The 12,578-nt window shown below is 38.2% G+C and overlaps 1 protein-coding gene across 1 annotated transcript in view; it reads left to right on the top strand.

Moving 5' to 3' along the window:
* The first annotated feature begins 957 nt into the window (after positions 1-957).
* INTU (inturned planar cell polarity protein) overlaps positions 958-12,578 on the top strand; it is a 90,681-nt gene continuing 79,060 nt past the window's right edge. Inside the window, exon 1 of the mRNA XM_023217614.3 lies at positions 958-1,187. Coding sequence (XP_023073382.2) covers positions 1,042-1,187 — 146 coding nt within the window. The 5' untranslated portion in view covers positions 958-1,041. The remainder of the gene's footprint in view (positions 1,188-12,578) is intronic.

Raw genomic sequence — 12,578 nt, 5'->3', positions numbered from 1 at the left:
TTTATAAATTTGCATTCTTTCTCAGAGTAGATCTCTAATAGTTGAATTACTGGGTTCTGAGGGAGGAAATTTCATGTAATGGTTATTGACTTAAGTTCATTCCTTGGTTGGCTTTGTTGACTGCTAGCCATGTAATCATTAGTAAGATGCGTAACTTCTCTAAAGCTTAGTTTCCTTATTTTAATATAGAGAAAATATTTACTTCATAGTATGTGAATGCTCAGCATTGTATATGAAAAAAGAAACCAGAGCCAAGGCTGACTCTCAGTCAGTGCTAGCTGTTATTTTTGTACTTAAAAAATACTTGATGTAGGTATTCATAAATGACAGGTAGATTTTACCTGTTTACACTTCCAACTTTAGTAATGAGAACACTTAATTAGATTATAAAATTTTGAGTTAGAAAATGAACATGAAGTTGATTCCACAGGATTGCCACTCATTTGTGGCACTCTACAATACCCACTTGGGATAATGTTTGCAATTGCAAAACAATATGAAACCCATAAAACTATGGAGAGTGTTCATATTAACATCTAGATCGCGTTGCTTAAAAGTGTCCATTACTTGCACGGATGAGGCCCTAAGGAAAGGTAAAGTGCGGTTTCCTTTCCCTCGAAGGAAATCCAGGCTGACCGACAGCTGTTAGGCATTAGAAACACAGGACAAAGACCAACTGGATATCCAGCACTGGAAGAAAAAGGGGAAAAACCCAGTGGATCTCCGCCTGTTTTAACAAGTTATGCTGCTCTAAGGAAGAGCGGTCCGGGGGGCGTAAGCGGTGAAACTTTGGCTATTTCTATCCTTGCAACTGAGAAACCCTCCTCGAAGTTTCAGCTCATTGGCTGCTGCTTTCTGTCCTCCTTGTCTCTTCTGGGAAGCTTCTCCGTCTCCCTGGCAACCCGAGCTGCCACCAATTGCAGCTAAGAATTGGTGGTCACATGGCCTCTGCCCCTTCCATGCAGAGGCAACATGGCGGCCTCAGCAAGCTGTAGCTGTGAGATTTGAATTACTTCCCTCGTAGCTGTTGCATTCCTGACGATGGCCTCTGTGGTTTCGTGCGATTCGCGTCCGAGCTCAGACGAGCTCCCTGGGGACCCCTCTTCACAAGAAGAAGATGAGGACTGTGATTTTGAAGATCGGGTCACCGACTCGAGTTCATATTCCTCAGCGAGTAGCGATTATGAGTAAGGTTTTCAAAGAGGGACAATTAAGCCCATCCCTTCAATCCAGAGAATATACACGTGGGCTGGGGGAACTGCAAGGGTGTTGGCGTGGTTGGAATCGAGTATTTGGGGTTCTATAATGAGTGGGATTTAATTGCACAACGTTCCATTGTATGGTGGTGTGAGCAGAAATGAGGATGCCATTCTTTGCTACTGTAGGTTTTTTTTTTTTTTTTTTTTTTTTTTTGAATGATTCTTAGGTGAGGAGAATGTCCTCTTTCTGGTCATGGGCTCTGTGTAGGCCATAGGACGATATATCTGTAACAGTGTTCAAAAAACTCTTCGTTCCGATCGCAGTGTCTTCTTGCTTCTTTGGTGGAGTCTTTGTGGCATAATCTCTTTAGTATTTGGGGTGGAGAGACACCCTACACGTTTTATGAGGCAGTTGTTAAGTTTATGTAGATGTTTTCTGTTGTGGAAATGAATAGCTATATAACAGAAGGAATGCCCACCCATAGTCTCACCACCAAGGACAACCTCTCAGCACTTCTGGATATTTCTGCTGTATTTTCCTATGCATCTCCATGGTTTTCTTGTTTTCCATTTTACGTCATAATTTGATTTTTAAAAATACAGATAACTAAAGGTTTTCACTTTCTTAATAATGCCATGAAAAGGTTATTTTGTTTCACAGTACTCAGTGCTACTTCATTTTTAAGAAAAATCTATCCCTTGCCACTATGGATGAAGAACTTTAGAAAAGTCAGTTAGCAGTAGCTTGAAGTGAATGACTGACTATCGTGAAAAAGTTTTGGTGCCAAAATGTCAACTAACCCAGTAATGGACAACCATACCTGGTTAGTTTTAGGATGACATTTTATGTGTATTTAGGAACAACAGTTACAAATAATTTATGTGTATGTAGGAGCAACAGTTATTTGGCAATTGTTTTTACCCATCAGTATGTAAAAGATTTTTATCATTGTGTTTAAAAGTATGGTGAAGAAACCTGTTTAATACGTTCTTGAAGACTTAAACAAATTTTTAAATATCATATTTTTTGTAATATGCTGTAGGCATTTAAAAAATAATTTTAAAATTCATGATTATTACGCAAGACTGCTGGAAGGAAACGTGAATTACATAGAACCTTATTTGGTCTTGGTATGTGAAGCCATAGACAGTGTAAGACTCAAACTCTTGGTTTCTGCACATTTTACAGTCACATACTTTTAGCCCAGAGAGAATCTGTAATTCATGTACGGTTGCACAGCTGAGTGTTGTCAGTGTGAGAATTCAAGATGGCTGATGCCTAATGGGCCACCATGACTTCGATGGGATTAAAATTAGCAAACTTTGTTTGCTAGGAAATGACCAATCTGCGGACCTTGTGATAGGAGAACTTGTCACTTAAAAGTATTTCATGATTCAAAATACATATATATGTGTTATATTTTTGTAAAAAAAGATCATTAAGCTTTTCACATTTCAATAACCATGCCAAATGTTGTAGTGTCTTTATCCTCCTAATAATAAAAGTATAGCAAATCCCTACCATAAGATGTTTTGCTGGTCTGTGTTTCAAGTCCTACCAAGTTTCAAATTTTAAGTCTGTCCTTTCTTGATTTGTAGGACATGAAGGTTAATTTGCTGAACTTGCCAGAAAGGCTTATGTTCTGTTCTTGCCTTATCGTAGATGTTTACTTCCCTAAGCTGCAGTCATCATTATAAGCAGTGGCCTTCCCAACTTGTACAGAACTACTCTTTAATCAAAGGTACAGGAATGCCAACCTTAGTCTTTCTCATTAAAGCAAAGACATGAATTTCCTATTGTATTTCATGGACTACATGAAGCTTACTAAGGAAGTGATACTGCATATTGATTCACATAAAGTATCCTAAATTTTCAAGGTTTTAGTTACCTGCATGTTCTGTGATTGTCAATATGGAATTTAAAAGTTTATCATCTTTGAGATAAAATTACATTACGGTAAATTCTGGTAGAGTCCTTTTAATAGGTTTGTTTTAGGTGTGTTAAAGGAGTTTATATTGCTACAGTATGTCTTAAGTTGGCACATGGGCATGTACCCTGGGAGGCTTCAGAGATAATACTGGTGGGTTGGTTGGGTTGAGGAAGCCATTAGCTAGTTTTAGTCTTAAGATAACAGAAATCACGCATTCACTTGCAACAATGCCAAGTTACCAGCTAATATGCCTAGTTCGTGTTACACAGAGTTTGTCAATGTTATGACTTGGATTTTTAATTTTTCAAACTGATTTTTTTTTTTTTTTTTTTGAGACGGAGTCTCGCTCTGTCGCCCAGGCTGGAGTGCAGTGGCCGGATCTCAGCTCACTGCAAGCTCCTCCTCCCAGGTTCACGCCATTCTCCTGCCTCAGCCTCCCAAGTGGCTGGGACTACAGGAGCCCTCCACCTCGCCCGGCTAGTTTTTTTGTATTTTTTAGTAGAGACGGGGTTTCACCATGTTTGCCAGGATGGTCTCGATCTCCTGACCTCGTGATCCGCCCGTCTCGGCCTCCCAAAGTGCTGGGATTACAGGCTTGAGCCACCGCGCCCGGCCCAAAGTGAATTTTTTGTTGTTGTTACGTCAGTTTTAAAACTGACTGATGGAGAGAAACAGGAATAATTTTAAATGAGATGTTAGTTGTTAAAGATAAGGAACTTCTACCTAAAACACGAGGACTGACTGGAGAAGCGAGGTATGTCCTTTACATTTTTTTCTGGGACTTTAAAAATAGCGTCATTGAAGGATAACTAATATACAAAAAAACTGCACATATTTTAAATGTACAATTTGATGTTTTGACATGTGTACATCTATCAAGAAAATGAATATATCCATCTCGCCTAAGAGTCTCCCCATGTACCTACTTACGTCCATTTATTCCTCTCCTGATAACCATTTATCTACTTTTTGTCACTCTATAGGAGTTTGTAGTTTCTAAAGTTTTATAAAGATGGAATTGTACAGTATGATGTTCTTTTTTGTCTGCTTTCTTTTACTCAGCATAATTACTTTGAGATTCATCCATGTTGTTGCCCCTGTTAATAATTCATCTCTCGGCCAGGTATGGTGGTTCATACTTGTAATCCTGCTTTTTGGAGGCCAAAGCAGGAGCATTGCTTGACACCAGGAGTCAGAAACCAGCCTCGGAAACATAGTGAGATCCCCATCTCTAAAATAAAAAATAAAAAAAGTAGCCAGGCATGATGGTACATGTCTGTAGTCCTGCAACTTGGGAGGCTGAGGAGGGAGGATCACTTAAGCTCAGGAGTTCGAGGTTGCAGTGAGCTGCAGTCACACCATTGCACCCCAGCCTAGGTGACAGCAAAATTTTGTCTGAAGAAAAAAAAGTTCTTTTTTTTGTACAGCAAAGCCCTATCACCATTGTACACTAAAGACCTATTCTGAGCTGGACTCACACCTGTAATCACAGCACTTTGGGAGGCTGAGGAGGGCGGATCACCTGAGGTCACAAGTTCAAGACCAGCCTGGCCAATATGGTGAAACCCCGTCTCTACTAAAAATACAAAAAGTTAGCCAGGCGTGGTGGTGTCCGCCTGTAATTCCAGCTACTTGAGAGGCTGAGGCAAGAGAATCACTTGAACCCAGAAGGCGGAGGTTGCAGTGAGCCAAGATCGCACCATTGCACTGCAGCCTGGGGACAAAGTGAGACACCATCTCAAAAAAAAAAAAAAAAAAAAAATCTATTCTGTACAGCAAAGCCCTAACACAAAATATTTTGCTGGTCTATGATTTTTGTTCTGCCAGAGTTACATCATATCCCCAACTCAATGATGTGTAGAAATGCTGAAATTTCTCTCTTTCTTAAATTTTTAACATGGGAACATACTACTTGTGAAGAATCAAAATATTTCATGTAGACTCATGATGCCATACTATTAACATCCAATTTAGGATAGCATTTTCTACTTTTTCTTCTGCTCTGAACACTGACTCCTTTTTACTTTTAATTTAATATAGATTAAAAAGACACATGGTATATAACTAGGTTTATGATGAAAAATGGTAATACCCTGCTGTTATCTCTACTTCAGCTTAGTGTGTGAAGAGAATTCATTGTCTTCCATTTCTCCTCTAGGCTACCCATCTCATTTACTGACATCATTATCTCCTTACTCTTGTCTTCAGATCTGATGTCTCTAGTACTGTTGACTTCCTTCTCTGGTTTTCTCTCTTCTCCATTTTCACAGGCACTGCCTTACTTAAAAGGCTTGCCTCTTACCTCTTGCCTCTTCCCTGTTTCCCATGCACCAGTGGAGCTGCCTCCTAACTAATCTGCATGCCTCTGATTTATCCTGTTTCTGGTCTTTCTTCCTTACCACTGCCAGTTTGCTTTCTAAAACACAGTTCTAAATCATTTTTCTACTCTACTCAAAAGTTTGGTGGCCTTCCAAATAAATTCTAGATTCCTTAGGATGATTTCTAAATTTTAGATCTGTCCCAAGTCTTTCCTATCTCATTTTTATTGATCTCCCTGTTCATTATTGAAAATGATTATCCACTCATTCTCAAACTGACCACTTGCTTTCACACCTACACCTGTATGTACTTTGTTCTCTCTGTTTGAAAGAAATACCCTTTCTTCCTATCTCTACTTGTCAAAATCATTCAGGGTCCGACTTAAGTGCTACCTTCTCCTAGAATCTTTTCTGGTCTGTCTTAGACTATCTCTCCATCCTGTACTCTAGTCCTATAACAGTCCTTATTCCTGAGTGTTGGCACTTCCATTTCAGCCATTTGATTAGCTCTCTGTCCCATCTAACATCTTTAAAAGTACAGTAAAGTCCTATCACAAAATGTTTTGTTGCTGTATGACTTTTGTTCTGCCAGGGTTAGATTGTATCACTAACTTAGTGATGCCTAGGAATGCCCCATTTAGCTGAGCGGGCAGGTGGTAGGAAATGTGACCTGGGGAATGAGGTCACTATTAGATGTGTTCCTGATGTAGAAATGTATTAACTACAGTGAATGAACAGTTACGCATTTATTGACTGATCCCTTTGCCTTCTTTGACTTGCTTAATAGTTATTCTAATGTTGACTGGCAAGAAGAGCTTCAGCTCATCTGAGACTCCCTACCCCTAAGCTGCTATATCATCCAGCATACGTTTTAACGATTGAAATTCATGGTGTTCCTTTAGAAAATGATGAGAAGACCATCAAGAGTGAAAATTAGATATCGTTGGTAGAGCACAGAAAGCACAGAAAAGCATAGGCAAGCAAGTGCTTACTGAACAAGTGCCAGATAGAATCCATATTAACTTGTTACAGTGTTTTTATTGTGTGTGGTTTTTCTCTGTTCCTAGAATTGTCCTGTTATACCTATTAGCACCACATAACTATATGTGTTGACCACTTTGGTAAAGTGCATTGTGCTTTGCCCACTAAGAAAAAAAGAAAAAAAAAAGTGTAATGTAACAGATTTGGAATATTATTTTCCTTAACTAAGGAAATGTGCAAGTAGGGCTGGCTGTTTTATAACTTTTTGTGTGGTAGTTAAGGAAATTGCCGTACTATTGCAAATGATAAAAAATGCTGGCATTAATGCAAATAAAGACCTGAGAGATCCAAATAACTATTAGAGGGGTATTAAAAGATTTAGTGTTGACCTAGATATTTTTGAATACGTCAGGAATGAGAAAATTATTAGCATTATCTGAGGTTCATTTTCTTTAATCTATCTATGTTACAGCTTATGTTAGTGAACTTGCTTATTTGCAAATTAGCAAGTCTTTCTTTAGGAAGAATGGCTCTACTGTTTTCCACATCATTTAGGGACTTGAGTACCAATTAAAGTGCCGTAAAACGTTGCAGGCAGGCTATAAACATGCAGTTATTCTGCTTAAAGCAAAGCAGAATAAACAAAATAAGACTCACTGAAAGAAAATTGAAAAACATTTACACAGTAATTCTGCAGCTTGTACCATAGGGTCTTAGAAAATTTTGAAGGAGTATTTATATTAGTGCTGAAATACGACCCATGTGCTACAAATATCTGAATTAAAACTGTTAGATTTAATTCCTTCCATTAATTTTCTTTTTATTTTTGAGTAAGTTTAGATTTACACAAGAGTTCCAAAGATAGTACAGACTTCCCATAAATCCTTCACCCAGTTTCCCCTGATGTTAACATCTTACACAACTGTTATACATTTGTCAAAACAAGACATGAACATTGGTCATTTCTATTAACTAAACTCCAAACATTATTTGGCTTTCACCACTCTTCCATTAATGTTCTTTTTCTATTCCAGGATTCAATCCAGAATACTGTATTGTCTGCTTCATCTCCTACAGTCTGTAACAATTTCTTAGTCCTTTCCTGTTTATCATAACCTTGATTACTTGGTTATGTAAGGTAGTGTCTGCCAGGGCTCTTCCCTGGAAAGTTACTATCTTTCTCTTTCCATACTCTGTTGTCCAGAAGAGTATAGTCACTAAGTCTGTACTCAAGGGGAGGAGGGATTAAACTTCATCTCCTGGAGTGGGGATTATCTATATGTATTAATTTCTTGATTTGGGGAAGTTGTAATGGAAAGTCAGGTTTTTGTGTTGTTACTTTTATTGTTGTTGTTGTTAACACATCCCCTTTCTTCTAACAGGGCTAGAACAACTAGTTTGGGACAACAGTTGTTAGAATTCTATTAAAATTTCTTAATACACTAATCATTTATCCTCTTTTTAAAAAATTGCCACATAATTATACATATTTGTGGAATACAATGTGATGTTTCAATACGTGTATACATTGTGTAGTGATTAAATCAATGCATTTGGCATATTTATCACCTCATATGTTTATCATTTCTTTGTGATGAGAACATTCAAAAATCCTCTGTTCTAGTAATTTTGAAATATACACTATAATATTGTTAAATATAGTCTCCCTGCTATGCAATAGAACCCCAGAACTCATTTCTCCTATATAACTGTAACTTTGTACCCGTTGACCAATCTCTTGATGCTTATCTAACTAGGTACTAATCCTCTGGAGTAGGAATAAAGAACTTTCCAGGAATATTGAACTGCAGGGTCTTTAAAGGCAGTGCCTAGCTTTACTTCTTGTGTCACTCTCACCCACCCTGAAACCTGACAAACTGAGATCATTAGAGACACCTTCATTTAATGCTGGTTAGAAAAATACAGAAACACAAGAGTTATATCTAGTAAAAAGCAAGAGGAAGGGAACTAATATTTATTTGGAACTCAACCATGCCAGGAACAACATTATTGTATTTTCTATTGACAAGAGTCCTGTGAGGTAACTATAATCTATTTTCTTTTTTTAATTTATTTTACCTTTATTTTTATTTTTTTATTTTATTACCTTTATTTTATTTTTTTATTTTTTATTTTATTACCTTTATTTTAATTTTTTTTATTATACTTTACGTTCTAGGGTATGTGTGCACAACATGCAGGTTTGTTACATATGTATACATGTGCCATGTGGGTGTGCTGCACCCATTAACTTGTTATTTATATTAGGTATATCTCCTAATGCTATCCCTCCCCCCTCCCCCACCCCACAACAGGCCCCAGTGTGGGGTTCCCCTTACTGTGTCCAAGTGTTCTTATTCTTCAATTCCCACCTATGAGTGAGAACATGCAGTGTTTAGTTTTTTGTCCTTGCGATAGTTTGCTGAGAATGATGGTTTGCAGCTTCACCCATGTCCCTACAAAGGATATGAACTCATATTTTTTTATGGCTGCATAGTATTCCATGGTGTATATGTGCCACATTTTCTTAATCCATTCTATCATTGTTGGACATTTGGATGGGTTCCAAGTCTTTGCTATTGTGAGTAGTGCCGCAATAAACATAAGTGTGCATGTATCTTTACAGCAGCATGATTTATAATCCTTTGGGTATATACCCAGTAATGGGATGGCTGGGTCAAATGGTATTTCTAGTTCTAGATCCCTTAGGAATCACCACACTGTCTTCCACAATGGTTGAACTAGTTTACAGTCCCACCAGCATTGTAAAAGTTCCTATTTCTCCACATCCTCTCCAACACCTGTTGTTTCCTGATTTTTTAATGATTGCCATTCTAACTGGTGTGAGATGGTATCTCATTGTGGTTTTGATTTTCATTTCTCTGATGGCGAGTGGTGATGAGCATTGTTTCATGTGTCTGTTGGCTGCATAATGTCTTCTTTTGAGAAGTGTCTGTTCATATTCTTCGCCTACTTGTCAATGGGGTTGTTTGTTTTTTTCTTGTAAATTTGTTTCAGTTCTTTGTGGATTCTGGATATTAGCCCTGTGTCTGATGAGTAGATCGCAAAAATTTTCTCCCGATGAACAGGTTGCCTGTTCACTCTGATGGTAGTTTCTTTTGCTGTGCAGAAGTTCTTTAGTTTAATTAGATCCCATTTGTCAATTTTGGCTTTTGTTGCCATTGCTTTTGGTGTTTTAGACATGAAGTCCTTGCCCATGCCTCTGTCCTGAATGGTATTGCCAAGGTTTCCTTCTAGGGTTTTTATGGTTTTAGGTCTAACATTTAAGTCTCTAATCCATCTTGAGTTAATTTTTGTATCACGTGTAAGGAAGGGAACAAGTTTCAGCTTCCTACATATGGGCTAGCCAGTTTTCCCAGCACAATTTGTTAAATAGGGAATCCTTTCCCCATTTCTTGTTTTTGTCAGGTTTGTCAAAGATCAGATAGTGGCAGATGTGTGGTATTATTTCTGAGAGCTCTGTTCTGTTCCATTGGTCTGTATCTCTGTTTTGGTACCAGTACCATGCTGTTTTGGTTACTGTAGCCTTGTAGTATAGTTTGAAGTCAGGTAGCGTGATGCCTCAAGCTTTGTTCTTTTTGCTTAGGATTGATTTGGCAATGCGGGCTCTTTTGTGGTTCCATATGAACTTTAAAGTAGTTTTTTCCAATTCAGTGGAGAAAGTCATTGGTAGCTTCATGGGTATGGCATTGAATCTAAAAATTACCCTGGGCAGTACGACCATTTTCACGATACTGATTCCTCCTATCCATGAGCATGGAATATTCTTCCATTTGTTTGTATCCTCTTTTATTTCCTTGATCAGTGGCTTGTAGTTCTCCGTGAAGAGATCCTTCACATCCCTCATAAGTTGGATTCCTAGGTATTTTGTTCTCTTTGAAGAAATTGTGAATGGGAGTTCACTCATGATTTGGTTCTCTGTTTGTCTGTTATTGGTGTATAAGAATGCTTGTGATTCTTGCACATTGATTTTGTATCCTGAGACTTTGCTGAAGTTGCTTATCAGCTTAAGGAGATTTTGGGTTGAGACCATGGGGTTTTCTAGATATACAATCATGTCATCTGCAAACAGGGACAATTTGACTTCCTCTTTTCCTAATTGAATACCCTTTCTTTCTTTCCCCTGCCTGATTGCCTCGCCAGAATTTCCAACACTATGTTGAATAGGAGTGGTGAGAGAGGGCCTCCCTGTCTTGTGCCAGTTTTCAAAGGGAATGCTTCCAGTTTTTGCTCATTCAGTATGATATTGGCTGTGGGTTTGTCATAAATAGCTCTTATTATTTTGAGATACATCCCATCAATACCTAATTTTTTGAGAGCTTTTAGCATGAAGGGCTGTTGAATTTTGTCAAAGGCCTTTTCTGCGTCTATTGAGATAATCAAGTGGTTTTTGTCTTTGGTTCTGTTTACATGCTGGATTATGTTTATTGCTTTGCGTATGTTGAACCAGCCTTGCATCCCAGGGATGAAGCCCACTTGATCATGGTGGATAAGCTTTTTGATGTGTTGCTGGATTTGGTTTGCCAGGATTTTATTGAGGATTTTTGCATCGATGTTCATCAGGGATATTGGTCTGAGATTCTCTTTTTTTGTTGTGTCTCTGCCAGGCTTTGGTATCAGGATGATGTTGGCCTCATAAAATGAGTTAGGGAGGATTCCCTCTTTTTCTATTGATTGGAGTAGTTTCAGAAGGAATGGTACCAGCTCCTCCTTGTACCTCTGGTAGAATTCGGCTATGAATCCGTCTGGTCCTGGACTTTTTTTGGTTGGTAGTCTCTTAATTATTGCCTCAATTTCAGAGCCAGTTATTGGTCTACTCAGAGATTCAACATCTTCCTGGATTAGTATTGGGAGGGTGTATATGTCAGGGAATTTATCCATTTCTTCTAGATTTTCTGGTTTATTTGTGTAGAGGTGTTTATAGTATTCTCTTCTGGTAGCTTGCATTTCTGTGGGATCGGTGGTGAGATCCCCTTTATCATTTTTTATTGCATCTATTTGATTCTTCTCCCTTTTCTTCTTTATTAATCTGCTAGCCGTCTATCAATTTTGTTGATCTTTTCAAAAAACCAGCTCCTGGATTCATTGATTTTTTGAAGGGTTTTTTGTGTCTCTATCTCCTTCAGTTCTACCCTGATCTTAGTTGTTTCTTGCTTTCTGCCAGCTTTTGAATGTGTTTGCTCTTGCTTCTCTTGTTCTTTTAATTGTGATGTTAGGGTGTCAGTTTTAGATCTTTCCTGCTTTCTCTTGTGGGCATTTAGTGCTATAAATTTCCCTCTACACACTGCTTTAAATGTGTCCCAGAGATTCTGGTATGTTGTGTCTTTGTTCTCGTTGGTTTCAAAGAACATCTTTATTTCTGCCTTCATTTCGTTATGTACCCAGTAGTCATTCAGCAGCAGGTTGTTCAGTTTCCATGTAGTTGAGCGGTTTTGAGTGAGTTTCTTCATCCTGAGTTCTAGTTTGATTGCACTGTGGTCTGAGAGACAGTTGGTTAAAATTTCTTGTCTTTTACATTTGCTGAGGAGTGCTTTACTTCCAACTATGTGTTAGTTTTGGAATAAGTGGGATGTGGTGCTGAGAAGAATGTATATTCTGTTGATTTGGGGTGGAGAGTTCTGTAGATGTTTGTTAGGTCTGCTTGGTGCAGAGCTGAGTTCAATTCTTGGATATCCTTGTTAATTTTCTGTCTCACTGATCTGTCTAATGTTGACAGTGAGGTGTTAAAGTCTCCCATTATTATTGTGTGGAAGTCTAAGTCTCTTTGTAGGTCTCTAAGGTCTTGCTTTATGAATCTGGGTTCTCCTGTATTGGCTGCATATATATTTAGGATGGTTAGCTCTTCTTGTTGAATTGATCCCTTTACCATTATGTAATGGCCTTCTTTGTCTCTTTTGATCTTTGTTGGTTTAAAGTCTGTTTTATCAGAGACTAGGATTGCAACCCCTGCCTTTTTTTTTTTTTCTATTTGCTTGGTAGATCTTCTTCCATCCCTTATTTTGAGCCTATGTGTGTCTCTGCATGTGAGATGGGTTTCCTGAATACTGCAAACTGATGGGTCTTGACTCTTTATCCAATTTGCCAGTCTGTGTCTTTTAATTGGAGCATTTAGCCCATTTACATTTAAA

This window comes from Piliocolobus tephrosceles, chromosome 3 (assembly GCF_002776525.5).
Source record: "Piliocolobus tephrosceles isolate RC106 chromosome 3, ASM277652v3, whole genome shotgun sequence".
Classification (NCBI taxonomy): domain Eukaryota; kingdom Metazoa; phylum Chordata; class Mammalia; order Primates; family Cercopithecidae; genus Piliocolobus; species Piliocolobus tephrosceles.
This window is presented reverse-complemented; position numbering and strand designations above follow the sequence as displayed.